Raw genomic sequence first — 19,390 nt, 5'->3', positions numbered from 1 at the left:
TGTAAAGATGAATATTTGTGCAATAAACTTTAATCCAATTATTAACAGAACGTATAAGACGTTTAATATGTGGTTACAAAGGGATTTGTCAATTCAGGGGCAGGGGCTTTTGTCAAAAGCCCAAGGAATCTCCAGATCAGTGTATGTGTCATTATCATTAGACATCCCCCCTAAAGTTACCAAACTTCAGTCAGGACCACTTCGTAAACGAAATTTAGCGAGCATACTGTACAGTTAGTGTTGGCGGGATGGTTCTGTTCTGGGAGAATTTTTCCCACGCGCCTGTCCGTGAGCATGCATGACGGGGCGGGGAGGCAGCGCTGGGGAATGAATATACCCCCTCGTTACAGCTCAGAGTCAGAATCGGCGCAGAATTTTTTCTGTGTTTGGGGATGTGAATTGGCGTAAAGCTTGGCGAACGGTGGATAAATTCGATTTTAATAATAAAGTAAAAGAAGTCTGTTTTAAAATAATGCATAGAATAAACCCGGTAAAACATGTGCTGGTTTTAAATTAGATATTGATTACTCCTGTAATTTCTGTAAAGGTGAAAAGGAAACTATTTTTCATTTGTTTTTCCATTGCATACATACAAAAATATTTTGGATTGAGATGGAGAATTTAGTTAAGAAAAATCTGAACATTGAATTACAGCTGAGTGGACTCGATATAATGATACACTTTAATGATCACGGGATTGAAAAAGAGAAGGCAGATTTCATACAATAGTTATTATTAATGGGAAATTTTCACATTTATTAAATGAAGTGGTCTGAATCGAAACCATTTTTTTGCTTTATAAATGATTTCAAACTTTATTGTTCTGTTTTGTGTAATTATCGAAGCAAAATGGCAAATCGAGCTTATAATATTGTAAGCAGATATGATGTATAGGGTAGCACCCTTCCCCTTTTCCTTTTGTTTGTTAGAATTTTGTTCTTGTCCTCTGCTATTGTTATTTCTTTTAATTTAGTTGCTGTGTATTTGTACTTTAAAGAATATATCTCATTGTGTTTTTGGTTTATGGCATTATTAATAATAATAATAATAATAATAATAATAATAATAATAATAATAATAATAATAATAATAATAATAATAATAAAAACACTGCCCATTGTCTCAACTTACCTTTTAAGTTTCTTTAACTTTATCAATTTCTCTTTAAAGTTCTCTGTATAAGTTACTCTGATTTTTTTTTTCCTGGGATTTTTATTACTCTCAGAGTTGAACCTAATATTAATTACATGCTTTAAAACACGCACGCACAAATTAATAAATGGAAATTGAATAAATACCTTATATTTGGTTATATTGTGTTCAGTGATCATTGGTGTGTGGGTGGGGGTTTTAGATGTTACTCCTGATGATATCACTGTCTAATGGTTAAAGCTGTATTTTCCGTTTGAGTCCTGGGAGTTCACGGAAACAGTTTAAAGCTCATGTAGGAGAAGCCCGATATAGCGCGTGTAGATCAGCTCACAACACGTGTGTTATAAGTGGGTCAATATTCATATGAATCTGTCTGAAGCTTATATGATAAAGGATGATGAAGATGATGAAGACGATGGCTGCAGTGTGTGTGTGTGTGTGTGACACTTTGTGTCCTCGCGCCTGCTTTGGGAGGTGAGTTTCTGAACGACGGTTATGTTTCCCGTTATGTTTGTTTACTGAAAATAACCTTCTGCTTTTAGACTTTATTTTATATAATACTGTATCTGGGGTCTGTAGAATTTGGTCATAGTAAAAAATAAATATATATATATATATATATATATATATATATATATATATATATATATATATATATATATACAGTACTCTTTACTTTTTTATTTACTAGTAATTACAGAATAATCATGAAGTCTAATCAAACTGTAACATTTAACACAATAGTAATATTTATATGTTAGAGTTTTACAGTTTTACAGTATTTGGAGTATTTTGGAATATTTTGAGTATTTGAGTATTCTTTGAGTATTTGAGTAATAACAGACACATGTGAGCTCCATGTGCTGGACTTCACGTATTCATGTAATCCCTGATGATTCTTTTAGATCAAATCCATCCGAGTGAAGTCTGATCAAGAAAATCAGATTTTTTTTGTACAAAGCAATTAATATGGAAAAGATCTCAGACAGGGAGCTAGAACTAGTGCAGAATATTGGATATTACATTAGATACTGAATAGTAATCACATTATATATAATTAATTAACATCATAAAATTAAACTTATTGAACATCTATTTTTTTGGTTTAAAAAAAATCTGAAACTTTTTATTTCCCAGACACAGAAACACAAAATATTCAGTTTTAAAGTTTTTTTTTTTATATATATCTATATTATTCTTAAGTCAAGTTACATTGACTGCTGATAATTAATGGTGCTTGCAAAGCAACATTCTTGTTATCTTGCATACGGATTATTATTCTTCCGGACAAAACTTGCGTGTAACTTTTCCCGCAGCTTTAGGGGTCGGCAATCCGTGGCTTCGGAGCCGCAAGTGGCTCTTTCATCCCTCTGCTGCGGCTCCCTGTAGATTTGGAAAATAAATATTTAATTACGAATTATTTTAGTTAGTTAGTTTAAAATAAATGTAATTCTAAATTCTAAGATTATGATGCTCTTGTAACATTAAAATAGACCGTGTTTCGCTCAAAATATGCGTCATAACTGCCGACTTGCGAAATCCGCCGAAGATTAATTTGCTTTCACTGCTGACGAGAGCGGCTTCCCAGTATGTCTAATGCTGCAGCCGGCAAGTTAAATGTTGATGTCATGAATACGAAGAGGACTTAATTAGGCATTGAACATTTTATTTGAAAGTAACCTTCAACCCAGCGTCTTTTTTGTTAAGGTTATTTCAAACTGTTCAAAATATTTTTTGTTTGCCTGCAGAAATAAAATTTCGTTTACTAGGTAACAGTTCATTGATTTCATAAATGCATCACACCAGGGGCGGTTCTAGGGTTTCATCTTTAGGGGTTTTAGCCCTCAGTGAGAATTTAAAAGAATAATAGTTTTATATTATATATTATTAGACTACATAGTAAGCCAAAAGTTATGGTATTATTTAAAATGGCAAAAGTGGACACCAAAATTTTATGCATGATGTAATGATGCCAGTCTTGAATCAAATCAGTTCATGTGCATTATCTACAAACAGTGTGTCCAATGAATGCAGTCATTAATAAAAATATTCACAAGACAAAGACCAAATCAATAAATGTTATTTTTATTTAGTATTGAATGGATTGTTTGCATTAATATTTTTGTTTGTGTACAACTCTGGTAATACGAATAGTGACATTTCAATGCTTTTGTTTTTTTTGTTTTTTCTGTGAGAAACGGGTCCAAATGGCTCTTTGAGTGTTTAAGGTTGCCGACCCCCGTCCTAGACCCATGAATGAGGTGTCAAATCGACCGGCTCATTGGGGAGAGGTGTGCTATGACTTTTATAAGCGATCCAACCAACGATGTTCGCACAGCAGACGAAAAAGTGGCCAAAAAAGTCCCATAGACTTGAATGGGAAATTTCTAAAATTTCACCCTAGCAACCGAGTGCTGAGATTTGCCACGTGCAACTACCATTCTTCAGGAAATTCTAGTTCTATTTATCTTTCTAATTCGATTTCTTTTTCTTCATTTATTGCATATATTAATATTTAAATGACAGTTATATATCAGTGTTTCCCGCAGCGCTTTTCAGTTAAGGCGGCCCGCCTAAGCTGGGAAACCCTACCGCCTTAACAAGGTCGTCCAAAAAAAATTCAGCTGCACAAAACGCCGCCAAGTGCATCTCGGAGAATAGCGCGAACGCGCTTCACACCGCGAGCGGGCACGCGCACCACACGGCCGAAATGAGAGAAAGACATATCCAAATAAACATCAATGGTCCACTTGTTAGAAAGAGTGCAACTACCAAAGGGTGCTTGAATTTATTTATTTTTTAAACCAAAAAGGTTCACACTCACTACAATACTCTCAGTGGTCACTTTATGAGGAACATCTGTCATCATACAGGTCCAGCATTTCAGCAGATGTTCACAACAAACATCAAAGTCTGATCTCTGTGACTGGTATCAGATGGTTTCATTATGACTGAGTTGAGTTTACACAGTTTAGTTTTTACTAATAAAGTGGTTGGTGAGTGAATTTTTGAGTCTCGTTGTAGTTTTGGGTTCATGTTTGTAAGAGTTCTACATGCTCATGACACCACAGTGTGTTCAAAGTAGCGAGGGTGTTTCCTTTGTCCTGTGTCGGCTGTGCAAAAGATTTCCCGTTTACTGCCCACTTTTTGTACTCATTTGCCCATAAGTGATGCATGTAAATGAATTTAGACAAATCATCTTCACCCTGCGTTAGAAACAAAGAAATGAAAACAAATCAAAACAAAAATGATTAAATGTAATAAAAAATGTGAACAGATTCACTTTGTTCCAGAGTGAAAATGTTATTAGTAATAAAATAGTATGGGACTTTGAGTGAAGTTATCAGCTGATAGAATTATGGTACTTAATCATTTGTTCAAAGTAAAGAAAACATTTCCAGTGTAGGAATCACATTAGATCAGAATAAACCAGCCTCGAGCCAACAAGTCTACTGAACCCTGAGTCTCAAACAGAACTGCTAGAGAACGGTTGAGTTTGTCAGTTCAGTCAGATTCTCAGTTACAGAGAATAACAAGTAACATTTCTTTTATTACTTCTTTTTGGTTCGTCTTTTTTCTGTTTTTGTTTAATTTCAGCCTGAATATTTCAGTGGCATTTTTGGTGTTGAATGTAAGTCAAACTTACACTGAAAGGGTTCATCTCACATTCAGCACAGATTATATTTGTAGTAATGGAGGAAGCTGCACTGAGATCAGGGAGAGAGGCAGGGCTGTGTCTGTTAATATCCAACAGGTTAAACACCAGTGTACAATGCTTGTGTTGTTTCAGTGTTTTCTTAAAAAATAATAATAAAGAAATAGAGGAGATCAGGAAGAGGCAAAAACTTTTTAACAGTGCTGTAGATCAGTCGCTCTGCCATTCATTCATATGGAATTGTTCATGTTGTGTTCTATTAGGAAGAAAAATAAAGACTGCACTACTGGAGTGTTTCTAAATGACAGTTTGTACTAGTGTGTAAAAAGTTGCTATATAATATAATATAATATAATATAATATAATATAATATAATAACCACTTGATATGGTGACTCTGTAATCCTGTGTAGAAATGAACAAATTGTTGTCATAGCTTTCAGTTATTCAGTAGTAACAATGATGACATTGTGTATGAACATTCATTAAAATGTGCACTAGATGGACATCAGAAACATGACCAAATACAGGAGGAAGACAAACAATAACCACAACACACGGGGACTAACAATATGTTAATGAAGCCGCGCTGCCATAGGCAATGCGGCTCACATATATACACACGGACAATCACACACAATGGGGAGCAGGTGTGATGACGGGGAGGAGCACATGAAGACGGGGCAATCACGTGACACAAACACAAACACAAATGCACATGGCCACAAGTCAGCGCAGATCCGCGCTGAGCCCTGACACCTACTTGTATTGTATTTCAGCTGCATGTGAACAACATAAAGATAATAGAAGTAGGACAGGATTTGGTCTCAAACAAAAGTGAAAGTTGGTAAGATAACTTTCTATTCCCTCTCCTCCAGGTGAACACTCTCTAGGGTGTTTAAAGGAAAAAGGATAAACGTGATTGATGTTAGACCAAAAATGGAATTTAAAGAGAAAATGTTTGTTTTTGGTTTCATACAAATGTTTGAGTTAATGTTTGTAAAATGTGTGAGGCATTTATGTGAAAGTAGACCTTTCGAAGAATATAAGGAAATTGTTATCCAAATGTGGATATAACCTGTGCTTCAATACAAAGCAGACAAAAATAACAGAAAGTGATTCATGATTGCAGATGCAAAGTTAAAATGAAGTTGAAAATAAACATAATCCGTGTTACTGGAGAATGAGCAACAGTTGTCCTGCGTCGCTGATTTCACAGGAATATTTCTGATATTTTCAGTTTCAGGATTATCTATATATCTGCCAGCGGGGACCTAGCAGGGGCCCGCTACAAATAAATAACAAAACAAGGTGAATAATATATTTAGAATCAAAAACTAAAGTGGCTTATGCATCATAAAAGCTGTTTCTTCGACAGATTGGAGTTGGTGTTTATCGCAGTAGATCGGACCTTCGAACCACAAAGACACAGCTTACATTTGACTAAAAGGTTTTTGTCTTTATACTCAACTAAAGTGAAATAATGAGCATATTTCCACTTAGAGAAACTCGTCTTGCTCTCGCCTCGACTCGCCGTTACTGCTGCACATACTTGAATAAACAGAAACACGGCCACAGTGCGGCATCTTGGTGTTTACAGGTTGGCATCCACCAATCCTACAATGTGTCGCTGCTGTAAACAGGATAGGCTGTAGGCTACACTTTAGCCTAAATTAATTCATTTAAAATAGTAACGGGTTCAGATAAAGCGGTAGAAAATGAGAGAGAGAGAGAGAGAGAGAGAGAGAGAGAGAGAGAGAGAAAAGTAACGGACAAATGCACCATATGGTAACGCTAACAGAGTTACTTTATTTAAAAAGTAATGTGTTAGAGTATTAGTTACTGTCAAAAGTACCTGCGTTACAGTAACGTGTTATTGCCCAACACTGTTTACATTACAACATATTTGATTTATGAATATTTGATTTCTAGGCTTTGGGTAGAGAAACAAAGAAATAGAAAAAAGAAGCAATATTTAACCTTTAAGATTTCAGGGAGTGCCATGTCAAATTAATTTCTTTTCTTTTCTTTTCTTTGTTTGTTGCTCAGAACAAGTAGTCTAGGCCAGTGGTTCTCAAACTGGGGCCCCTGAGATGGTACCAGGGGGCCCCGGCTTTATGACATTTTATAAAATAATGAATTTATCATAAATTCCATGTAATTAAATCTCAGAAAAATAAAGCTATTAACCAACAGCACTACATTGTATAATTTGATATGTTTTGTTTAATTCAAATATTAAGTTTTGGAATGTTCTTTTGTCATCATTTTTCTCTTTTTTTTGGGGGGGGGGGGCAAGTAGGGATGCACTTTATAGAAGGGGGGCAGTACACTGAAAAAGTTTGAGAACCACCAGTCTAGGCCTAGTCTGACACACACACACACACACACACACACACACACACACACACACACACACACACTGTTATGTCATTTTCTATTTTTGTTTTCTGTTTTGGGAGGTGTCTGTGTTTCTGTGCAGGATGAACACCGATTGGTTCCTGAGGTTTACCTGGTGCCACACCCTGCTGGTCAGCTGACTCCCTGCAGCCTATAAAAGGCTCCATCGCCCCTTCCTGTTTTAGCTTTGTGACTCACTTGCTGTGATTGTGTTACTTGTTTGCTGCTAGTTACTATTGTGTGTTTGTTGTATTTGTGTGTTTAGCCATTCCTGTTAATACTGACTCCTGCCTGTTCTTTTTTACTTTGATTCTGAATTGCCCCTGTTTGGACTTATTAACTAACCTGTAAATATTTGAATATAGTATTATTGGGGAGGTAGGGAGACCGATGCCATTTTTGTTAGAACCTTTTATCGATTGTGTATTTGCTCAGGGAGTTAGGGAAGTGATTGTATTTTCTTTTCTTTTCTTTTCTTTGCCAAGTAGGGAAGTTAAAGGGTACAATAATGAGCTGTTTTTGTTTGTTACTTTAGCCTTGTGGGCTCCTGAAGACATGGTGATTCTTCTCATTAAAATATTTTTCTTTCAGTTACCGTTTCTCGTACCCTTTCATGTTGCGCCTTCACCCTTAGACTGGGCGTAACACACACACACACACACACACACACACGCAAATTAATAAATGGAAATTGAATAAATACTTTGTATTTGGTTATATTGTGTTCAGTGATCATTGGTGTGTTTGGGTGGGGGGTTGTAGATGTTACTCCTGATGATATCACTATCTAACGGTTAAAGCTGTATTCTCTGTATGAGTCCTGAGCATGCGCAGTTCACCTAGAAACTGTTTGAAGCTCGTGTAGGGGAATACCAAAACGCTCATAGCATCTATGCATGAAGATCAGCTCACAACACGTGTGTTATAAGTGGGTCAATATTCATATGAATCTGTCTGAAGTTTATATGATAAAGGATGATGAAGATGAGGAGGATGATGGCTGCAGTGTGTTTGTGTGTGACACTTTGTGTCCTCTCTCCTGCTTTAGGAGGTAAGTTTCCAATAAATGGCTTTATTTACCGTTATGATTTTTTCTGGAAATAACCTTATGCTATCATTCTTTATTTTTTTATTTAATATTAATTATAGAATAATCATGACGTCTAATCAAACTGTAACATTTCACACAATAGTAATATTTATATGTTAGAATTTTACAGTTTTACAGTATTTGAGTATTCAACACGTTTTGCTGTGTTCATGTAAAAGCTGATGATTCTTTTAGATCAAATCCATCCGACTGAAGTCTGATCAAGAAAATCAGATTTTTCATACAAAGCAATTAATATGGAAAAGATCTCAGACAGGGAGCTAGAACTAGTGCAGAATCTTGGATATTACATTAGATACTGAATATTAATCACATTATATATAATTAATTAACATCATAAAATGAAACATATTGAACATCTATTTTTTTGGTTTAAAAAAATTCTGAAACTGTTTATTTCCCAGATACAGAAACACAAAATATTCAGTTTTACAGGTTTTTTATATCTATATTATGCTTATTAAGATATATATATATATATATGTCAAATTGACTCTGCTGATAATTGTATTTTTTTTATTTCTATTTGTTTCTCTTTATTTATTGAATATATTGACATTTATATATGACAGTTTTATGATATTTTATGTATATTAAATGCTGCTACTAAAACTGGTGTATAAACTTAAGGCCTCACTAAAATACTCTCAGTGGTCACTTTATTAGGAACATCTGTCATCTCATGATGAAGGATCTCATCTCAGTTCTACATTCTCATGAAAACAGTGTGTTAAAAGTAGAGAGGGTGTTTCCTGTGCCGTGTGTCGTCTGTGCAAAAGTTTTCCAGTTTACCGGCCACTTTTTTGTATCCATTTTCCAATAACAAGTGATGCATGTAAATGAATTTAAAGAAATCATCTTCACCGTGCGTTAGAAACAAAGACATCAAATCGAAACAAATCAGAACAAAAATGATTAAATGTAATAAAAAATGTGAACAGATAGTAATAAAATAGTATGGGACTTTGAGTGAAGTTATCAGTTGATAACTGTTTGTTTTCAGCCTGAATATTTCAGTGGCATTTTTGGTGTTGAATGTAAGTCAAACTTACACTGAAAGGGTTCATCTCACATTCAGCACAGATTATATTTGTAGTAATGGAGGAAGCTGCACTGAGATCAGGGAGAGAGGCAGGGCTGTGTCTGTTAATATCCAACAGGTTAAACACCAGTGTACAATGCTTGTGTTGTTTCAGTGTTTTCTTAAAAAATAATGAACGAATTGTTGTCATAGCTTTCAGTTATTCAGTAATAACAATGATGACATTGTGTATGAACATTCATTAAAAAGTGCACTAGATGGACATCAGAAACATGACCAAAGACAATCAGAAGCCAGATGATATCCAGTGCACTTTAATGTAGAACATCTAAACCTACTTGTATTGTATTTCAGCTGCATGTGAACAACATAAAGATAATAGAAGTAGGACATGATTTGGTCTCAAACAAAAGAGAAAGTTGGTAAGATAACTTTCTATTCCCTCTCCTCCAGGTGAACACTCTCTGTTTTACACCTACACGGCTCTGTCTAAACCTCTCAATCTGACTGGAATCTATGAGTTCACCGCACTGGGCATGCTCGATGACCGAGAACTCGACTACTACAGCAGTGAGACTCAGGTTAAGGTTCCTAAACAGGACTGGATGAAGGAGAAGATGGAAAAGGATTACTGGGATAAAGGAACTCAGTCCCGTAAGAGCAAAGAGCAGTGGTTTAAGGTCAACGTGGACATCCTGATGGAGCGAATGAGACACAATAAGTCTGGTTAGTTCAGTTTTATTCATCATTACTCATTAAATGTCAGATGTCATTTCTTTATGATTCTTAATGTCACACAGTTCTTAGCTTTACTGCACTGTCTCCATTTCAGACCTTCATGTTCTTCAGTGGAGACATGGCTGTGTGGTTGAAGCTGAAAACGGAAAGAGTAAATATGTGAGAGGAATTGATGAGTACAGCTACGATGGTGCTGAGTTCCTCTCGTTTGATGATGAAAACTCGAGGTGGATCGCTCCAGTTCAGGCTGCTGAGCCGACCAAAAGGAAATGGGATGAAGTCTCCATCCTTAACACATACACCAAGAGCTACCTGGAGAAAGAGTGTGTGGACTGGCTCACCAAGTTCATGGGCTATAGACAACGAGAACTGAGTAAATTTTGTGAGTATCCAGGAGTTTTTTCTTGAGTCACATTCATCTTGATAAATTAAGAAGGAAAATGAACTTTATATCTTCTTCCAGCTCCCCCAGAGGTGCATCTACTTACAAAGAGATCAGTGACTAACAGCAAAAAGCTGACCTTGACCTGCCTGGCCACAGTTTTCTACCCTCCAGATGTGGAGATGCGGGTGAGAAAGTCCACAACTTCCCTGCCTGAACATCTGGTAGTATCTTCAGGAGTCAGACCCAATGGTGATGGCACATACCAGCTGAGGAAGAGTGTGGAGATCCTGGAGGATGAAAAACCACTGTACACTTGTTATGTGAACCACATCACTCTGAAGAATCCTATAATTGTAGGTGAAGGTAAGTGGAGCATCGTTACTGAGCCGAGTTATTCTACTTACAGCCCGTATCAATAAAAACACAGTGGTGTAAAGAAAGACAAATGAATGTGAAAATGTAAAAGGTGTGATCTCTTACATTGCTCTTATTCTTATTGTTGCAAGGACAAGATTGCTTTGACTGCTCCGTAGCTTCGAGTGTTAGCATTGGAGCAGTGATTGGAGTTCTGTTGGTGCTGGTTGGGGTTGCTTGTGTCATCTATATTCTTTATTCCAAGAAATATATTGGTGAGTATTGCTGCTCTAACTCTGGAATATCTCACCTGACATCAATACATTTAATCTCTTCTCTTCCTCATGTACTTTAGTCTGTCCAGCTTTCCCGAACATAACAACAAATGAACAACACGCTGTGAATGGAAATGTGGCATATGTTCCAGCTCCTGCAGGTATGTGGACATTGTGTAATGATTCTGTTTGGATAAAAACAAGCAGCTGGTAAGTATACGAGCTGTCCCACTGGTCCTGTTCCTGTATTCTGCACGATGATAAATAAAGTTAAATCTATTCTAATCAAGTCTTATCTAATAAGAAGCACGAGAAGAGAAAATTGTGTTCTACATTTTAAAACTCAACAGAGGAAGTATGGTGTATTTTATTACTTACATGTGTGTACACCTGTGTGTATTTACAGCTGATCTGGAAGCGAGTGGACATGCGAATGGACATGAGAAAGAATGTGCGAATGGACACAAGAATGGCATCAACTAAGGTTGTAATGCATTAATATTTTAAAGCTGAATGTGTTCATGGTGAAGTCTTCAGGACAGAAGAGTTTACTCTTTGTAGTTTATTAGTAACATGACAGGAGGTGGTTTTATTTAGCGGGTTTGTCATTTGAAGTCATGTTCCTGAGCAACCATACTGCACCACATCAGTAATTGCACTTATTTTAAATTAATTTATCATTTTAATTATTATTATTAACATGTAATAATAATTGATCAATCCTTCAGCACCGTTTCCTGTTTATTATGTGATTTAATGTAATTGCATTATAATGAATGGTCATGTTTGTGTCAGTAATGTTTCTCTTTTTCTTTACAGCAGCATGAAGACAAGGATCTCAGACCAAATGACCACGAAAAAGTTTTAACCCTCATGTTGTCTTTTACATTTTAAATTTAATGTGGTAACAGAATTGGGCACGAATTTCAAATTTCATGCTTTTAAAAACAAAACCTGCATGTTTAGTAGGAAGACGTCTAACCACAGCAGTGTTGTGCTAGTTACTAAGAAAAAGTAACTAGTTACAGTTACTAATTACTTTAATTCAAAATTCAATAATTCAAAACTCAATTACTTTGTGATTGCTTACACTGAAAAGTAATGCATTACTGTTAAAAGCAGGGGTGATTCTAGGGTCAGAGCTTTAGGGGTGCTGAGCACCCAATGAGCCCCAATGCCACCACCCACCCTCTTTTCACACAAAAACAAAAAATATGTCTATTGAAAAATAACTTAACTATTTTAACATCGATTCGACTAACTCCAAAATCCAGATTTTTTTTTCTTTTTTTTGAGACCTTTCCAGAACACCAGCTTAATTGTGAGAGTTCACACACACAGACACACACAGACACACACACACACACAGACACACACACACACACAGATACACACACACACACACACACACACACACACACACACAGACACACACACAGACACACACACACACACAGACACACACACACACACACACACACACACACAGACACACAGACACAGACACACACAGACACACACACAGACACACACACAGACACACACACACACACACACAGACACACACACACACACACACACACACACAGACACACACACAGACACACACACAGACACACACAGACACACACACATACACAGCCCCCTGTAACAAACACAAAACCTTCTTCACTCAGCTGGTTTTCCTGACCGTTAACTTCATGTGCCTCCTTTTGTATCAACAGTCATCAGATCGGTTAGATTAGATTCAACTTTATTGTCATTGAACAAAGTAACAGGTACTTGGACAACAAAATGTAATTTATCTTCTGTAAATTATTTACAAATTAGCGATAAACTTTACCAACAGAGACACACGTACACACTACACAGGTACGCAGTTTATTTGTCGTGCTGCTGTTTTTGTTTCACGCAGTTAATAAACAGACAGAACTGCTTGTGTCTTGTGGAAGAACATTGTAACCGGTGCTACCTCTCTCCGTTTATGACTATGGACGAGCCACCCAGGTCCTGTGCTACTCCACAGCGGCGGCGACCCGCTGGACTAAAATAGAGGATGACACCATTTGCTAAGGGAGATGTTTACATTTTCATCCTTAACACATACATTTTTAACCACAAACTACTGAGTGTGTTTTGGACATTATTTACCCTTGTAAAAGATGAACAAAAATTTTAGAATAACAACATTTCTTACTCCAAGTTTTAGTGGTGCTGAGCTCCTTTTTAGGGGTGCTGAAGGCGAAGCAATCCTAAAAAGGGGCTAGCGCCCATGGCTAAAAGTAACTTTTTTGTTACTTTTTTAAAGAACATACTTTAATATTCCCATTAATGCCCTTAAATGCGTTGGTCAGTGGTGTAGTTGGGGCCATACGCACGTATACGCAGTATGCTTACTTTTTCCATAGGGCTGTTTGCGCATAACGACTTCTATGGCTTAATATTAGCGTATACCCGCCGGTATACCCGCTTGTTTTGCTGCTGAAAACGTCCATAATTTACCCTCATCTTTTCTTCCCCTTTAACTTCATCGCATTTTTTTAACTCCCAAAACTTCGTTGTAATTGGTTAATTTTTATTTGAATCCCCCCTCCCTCCCCCGACAGATGTCGTGTACCAACTTCACCGAGCGTTTACAGGGAGGAGAGTTTACTTCATCAACAGAAGCTGGTGTCATGCTTAAGCAGACTTAAGTAAAGTTTGCACATATTCATAGATTGGAGTTTCCCGAGTCAATAACTCCTGAGCTAAACACTGTTACTACACAAATAACACCTCTTTTCTATTGTAGTAATGTAGAGAAGCAGCTACAACACAATTCTCCTCAAAATCAGCTTTCCGTTGGACAAAATACACAAATCTCTACGTGCAGCCGACTGACAGACAGGGGACCATCTGCAAAGTGCAAAACCCGAAAAGCGAATACTTAAAAACAGTCAATAACTTCACTGTAATACACTGTACTGTCACCAGCTCACACATCACTGATAGTTATACTACAACACTTACTTGGGAGAAATGTCTTTTTGTATAATTTTTATTTTTATTCATAATAAAAAAAAATTTCACTGTAATACACTGTACTGTCATCAAATTCAGCTCACACACCACTGATGTCCTGATAGTTACACTACAACACTTATTTTGAGAAACCTTGCTTTTTGATTATTTTTATTGTTTGCATTATAAACAATATACAACAATATACATTTCACTGTGATGTAAACTTCAATGTGTAAATCAGCTTTTGTCAGACATACAGTATGTAATCCTGCTGCTTATATAAGAGCTATTACACATATTGTTAAACTCTATGGTCTCTGTACTTGCTTTAGCTCAATGCACAATACACAACACCAAGGGATATGTCCGCTCGGTATTTGTGCTCCTGTCATCCCAAGGCATTTGATATGGAACCATTTTGTGCAGGTTCACACACTAAATCTATAAGGGGGGGGGGGGGTTGTCAATTATATCTATAAAATATTTGCTTTAGGAATCCTGTAAGGCATAAACATATTGAAATATTTAATTACTTTAAATTTATCCATACACTCCCTGACAAAAGTCTTGTCACTTATCCAAGTTGTAGGAACAGCAGATAATAACTTGACTTCTAGTTGATGATTTGGAATCAGAAGTGGCTTAGATGAAAGACAAAGGCCTCTAGATTACGCTTATTTTACCAAAATAAAATCTTATCATGCCTTGATTTTCCATCCATCCATCCATCCATCCATTACATACCATCTCCTGTGCTTTGTAATGGGCAGCAAGAAGGTCTTGATACCTCAGGCTGTTGATGTTGCCATCCACTCTGCAGATCTCTCGCATGCCCCCATACTGAATGTAACCCCAAACCATGGTTTTTCCTCCACAGAACTTGATTGTTTTCTGTGTGAATCTTGAAGCTTACATTTGACTAAAAGGTTTTTGTCCTTATGCTCAACTAAAGTAAAATGATGAGCATATTTCCACTTTGAGAAACTCGTCTTGCTCTCACATTGACTCGCCGTTACTGCCGCACATACATGAATAAACGTTAACATGCACACAGTGCGGCATCTTCATGTTTACATGGTGGCATCCACAAATCCTACAATGTGTCCCTGCTGTAAACAGGTTAGTCTGTAGGTTACACAGGGACAACGCACCATATGGTAACTTTATTTAAAAAGTAATGCGTTAGAGTATTAGTTACTGTCAAAAGTAGGGATGCAATGTATGGGGGGGGGGGGGGTTCTGTTTTGGGAGTTGTCTGTTTTTCTGTGCAGGATGAACACCGATTGGTTCCTGAGGTTTACCTGGTGCCACACCCTGCTGGTCAGCTGACTCCCTGCAGCCTATAAAAGCCTCCACCACCCCTTCCTGTTTTAGCTTTGTGGCTCAATGCTGTGATTGTGTTTGCTACTAGTTACTATTGTGTGAGAGTTGTTTGTTGTATTCGTGTGTTTAGCCATTCCTGTTAATACTGCCTCCTGCCTGTTCCTTTTGACTTTGGTTCTGGATTGCCCCTTGTTGTATCTTGTATACAAAAACAAAGACGTCATTCCGTTTATAGCTTTAATTTACTAACAAGGTAAAAGACATTTGCAGCGTCGTGCAGCTTCTAACTTACACACTGCAGACTTCGTCAGTGCATCACATCCTCATACACACACCACTACTGACCTCTACTGGTCATTATTAGTTATAACCCAACATATAATATCCTTTCCCCCTTAACTTGAAAACTTCCACTTAAATTATTTCCAACACATAATTTGTAGAAATGTAGTACTAACAACCTCAACATAACTTTCTGAAACATCTCAACACCTTGTTATGAAATGTTTTTTTTGTTGTTTTTATTATTATTTCACAAAGTCTTTAAGATATTCTAGTGGTTTTCTTGCTGAACGTCTCACAGAACCTGTTTGTGAACTCTCAGACTGCTTTGTCTCCTCTGTACCAACCAACTCTGGTTTTGTAAGTCTTGGTTCAGGATCTGTGGCATCAAACCCTACAGTTTCTACCAATCCTTGTGGTTGAACTAGAACATCAGCTTGGGAAACAATTTAGAACCTCTTTCTTTTCTCAACTAAACAGCTGGTCGACATGCCAACATACTACTTGAGCATTTTCCAGACTCTGTATGATGCAGGTCCTGTGATCTCTGTAATTTCTCTCTGCACCCATTTTGGTCCATTACCAAAGTTCCTGGTATACACGTTATCTCCCACTTCACAATATCTTGGTCTGTTTATCATGTTGTTCTTTCTGACTCTGTTGCTTTGGTTCAATTTTATTGTTGAGGTCTGAATGTATTCTGTCGAGTGAGCATCTCAACTTCCTTCCCATCATCATTTCTGCAGGTGATAACCCTGTTGTAGACTGAGGTGCTATTCAATAACTGAACAATGCATGGTGTAACTTGGTCTCAATGGTGTCCTCTGAGCTTTTTTTTAAAAGGTCTTTGAGGGTCTGTACGGCTCTCTCAGCCAAGCCATTTGATGATGGATGATACAGAGCAGCAGTAACATGTGTTATTCTATTTCTGGACATGAATTCTTTACATGACTCACTCATAAAACACTGAGCATTGTCTGACACCATGACTTGAGGAACGCCATGCACACTGAAACTGTTCCTCAGGCACTCAAGAGTGACAGCTGTCATTGCTGAACTCAGGGGATTTGCATCTATCCACTTAGAATGTGCGTCCATTAAGATTAGAAACATTTTACCCATAAATGGACCAGGATAATCCATATGCACACGTCTTCAGGGCTTCCTTGGCCACATCCAGTTTAGGCCACCACAGGTAGCTCCTCGCCAGGCCTTTCATCCTCGACATCCCTGGATGACACTGATGCAGTTGGTCCAACAACACTGAACGTTCCATGAAGTTGCACTTCCATGCACTTTAACCTCAGTCCGGCCTCCTCCAGCCAATGCAACACTTGATCTAACGTCCTCAAATGCTCCCTATCGTCCTTCCCAGTCAGCAAAATATCATCCAGGTATACCACTACTTTAGGAATGTCTTTTCGCACAGCTTTCATGGATGTTAAGTTGAAAGATGACTTCCGGTTGAAAGGGCATGCTGGTGGGTTTGGCTGCCGCTCCTCTCTCCCATTTAATTTTTATTTTAGTAGTTTTTTGCTATGAGCCAGTGAAGACAATTTTTTATTTGTTTTTCCGTGATGTGGATTCATGTGGACCCTACTGTTTTGTTGCCTGGCCCAGAACATACTCTGCTTACACCGCTGTGAGGCTGCTGTTGGTGGGGACCCTCATTTTTAAATGTGTGCATTTAAAAAAAAGTGTTAGGGTTAGGGTTAGAAAAAAGTTTTTTTTTAAATCACCCACCCACTGTTTAAGGGTATTTGTCTTCCTGGAGACAAAATGTTTCCAGATGTTTGATTCATTTGTCTGTAAGATTGTTAGATTCACATTCGCTTGCACATTGTAGCCTCCATCATCTTTGCTGCTAACTAACCCTTGCTTGCATCATGTGATGATGACACATCATCCTCTCAAAGGTCAGCTAGGATGTAACATGTTTGTGGAGTCAACTAGATTTCTCCTATTGTGTTTTTGTCATTTTAAAGGTTTCACTATCTTTCATTCATCTTCCAATGAATCATGTATTTATTTGCCCCAATGCTGTGTATAAGCCAGAAACTTCAGAAACTGCATTCTAGAGTCAAAATTAGTGACATTTTGAGAATAACAATGTAGTGCCTATTGCCAATAAAAAAAAATATCCACACCATTTTAAAGCCACAAATCCTCTACTACTATGAAACCTCATGCATATATATCAAGGAACTCAAACAAAAGTCGTTGTTCTTGTCACAGATTTATGCTCTTTACTTTTATATTCCCTCTGAATCAGATAACCAAGGACTGGCTCAAGGGGAAATTGCACTCAATACACATCGGAAACACACGTTCAGGCTCGAGTGGCACTCCGAACCTTCGACTCAGCAGAAGTGCGGCGACCTGGCAATCGATCAGCTGCCTGTAGGATTTCCCAGTGGAGTTCTCCAGGCTCCTTCCTCCCTGCACAGTTTATTTTGGAAGAAGTCCCCATCTAGAATCCTGCATCATTTGCAGATGTTTATATATTATCTACTCCCAGTTTATGACCAAACAGTTCAGCTTGAGTAGGATTTAATTGGGTTAGTTCTTGTTTTGAAGAGTAAGCTGTCTTAGGAAGTAGGTAGGAGGGAGGGATGGAAAAAATATTTATAAAAATTTTTTTTTCCCCATTATCCTCCAGATCTAACTTCCAGGTTGTATTGCTGCATTATTTAAATTCATCTTTATTCAGGTAGAATCCCCTTACTGCAAAAGCCTCAAATAAAGACATTCAACATCATTAAATGGTTGCACCTCGCTGGAGGGGGGGTAGGGGGGTGCGAATGAAGAAACGCGAGGCCCAACAACACATTGCCAAGATGGTGACGTGAGCGGTTGTGGTGTTTTGAGCTGAGACAGAAATATGGGGTCCACTTATTATAATAAGTTTTAAACTGCATGGTTGCCAAACATTGTTAGCGATACATTTGTAAAGACACTTTTGGAGACTTTTAACAACTGATTTGTGTTCGAATTATGGAGATGGAGGACTCTGTGGAGATGGAGACTGAATCATAAGGATCTTCATTCTTATGCCTGTAAAGCGTCTGAAGGAGGTACCTGTAACACCAACCCCAATACTCCAGAGAAACGTCCACCAAAGAAAGTTAAGAATGATGGGGAGAATGAACCATCTTTGGCTGAGATGCAAGAGAACATTATCCGCGTTCTGACGGCCAAAATCGATCAAAGAGCTCTACAAAACACTCTACAAATCGAAGGACTTAAAGTCACTTGAGGACTGTTATCAAGAAATCGCTGATTTAAAGAAGGACAATGCATGTCTTAAAACACAGTGTGTGGAATCTCAAAAAAAGATTCAAGTAATGGAACAGAAGCTGAATGATGCTGAGCGATATAACAGGCGATGGAACTTGAGCCTTTACGGAGTCGTCGAGAGATCAGAAGAAGACGTTAAAGCGGTTGTGAAAGAAATATGCAGAGAGATCCTTCCAGAAGCCCAGTGCACACATGTGACAGGTGCCATCGATATAGTCCACAGGATTGGCAAACCTTCAGAGATGAAGAACAACATCACATCGCGACCAGTAATCATCAGGTTTCTTTCACGGACTGCAAGAGACTTGGTGTGGAGATTTGCCAAAGCTAATGAATATTTACAAAGAAAGCATTTTCGCTCCAAAGAGGATCTG

The 19,390-nt window shown here is 37.6% G+C and overlaps 1 protein-coding gene and 1 long non-coding RNA gene across 3 annotated transcripts; both read left to right on the top strand.

Moving 5' to 3' along the window:
• The first annotated feature begins 1,495 nt into the window (after positions 1 to 1,495).
• LOC113656366 (major histocompatibility complex class I-related gene protein-like) lies at positions 1,496 to 12,480 on the top strand. Of its 2 annotated transcripts, none has more exons than XM_047819488.1 (8): positions 1,496 to 1,626; positions 9,813 to 10,085; positions 10,192 to 10,479; positions 10,561 to 10,845; positions 10,989 to 11,111; positions 11,192 to 11,272; positions 11,518 to 11,595; positions 11,931 to 12,480. In XM_047819488.1, the coding sequence occupies exons 2-7, from the start codon at positions 9,896 to 9,898 to the stop codon at positions 11,592 to 11,594; spliced, it is 1,044 nt and encodes a 347-aa protein (XP_047675444.1). In that variant the 5' UTR covers positions 1,496 to 1,626; positions 9,813 to 9,895; the 3' UTR covers position 11,595; positions 11,931 to 12,480. The 2 variants fall into 2 exon arrangements, with proteins under 2 accessions (XP_047675444.1, XP_047675443.1); XM_047819487.1 differs by lacking the exon at positions 1,496 to 1,626 and adding an exon at positions 8,112 to 8,257 and having other exon boundaries at positions 11,931 to 12,460.
• A 501-nt stretch (positions 12,481 to 12,981) lies between these two features.
• LOC125145683 lies at positions 12,982 to 14,038 on the top strand. The gene is made up of 2 exons (XR_007144118.1): positions 12,982 to 13,804; positions 13,903 to 14,038. It is a non-coding gene; the product is annotated as an uncharacterized LOC125145683 (long non-coding RNA).
• The last annotated feature ends 5,352 nt before the right edge of the window (positions 14,039 to 19,390 follow it).

This window comes from Tachysurus fulvidraco, chromosome 10 (assembly GCF_022655615.1).
Source record: "Tachysurus fulvidraco isolate hzauxx_2018 chromosome 10, HZAU_PFXX_2.0, whole genome shotgun sequence".
In the NCBI taxonomy this organism is placed as follows: domain Eukaryota; kingdom Metazoa; phylum Chordata; class Actinopteri; order Siluriformes; family Bagridae; genus Tachysurus; species Tachysurus fulvidraco.
This window is presented reverse-complemented; position numbering and strand designations above follow the sequence as displayed.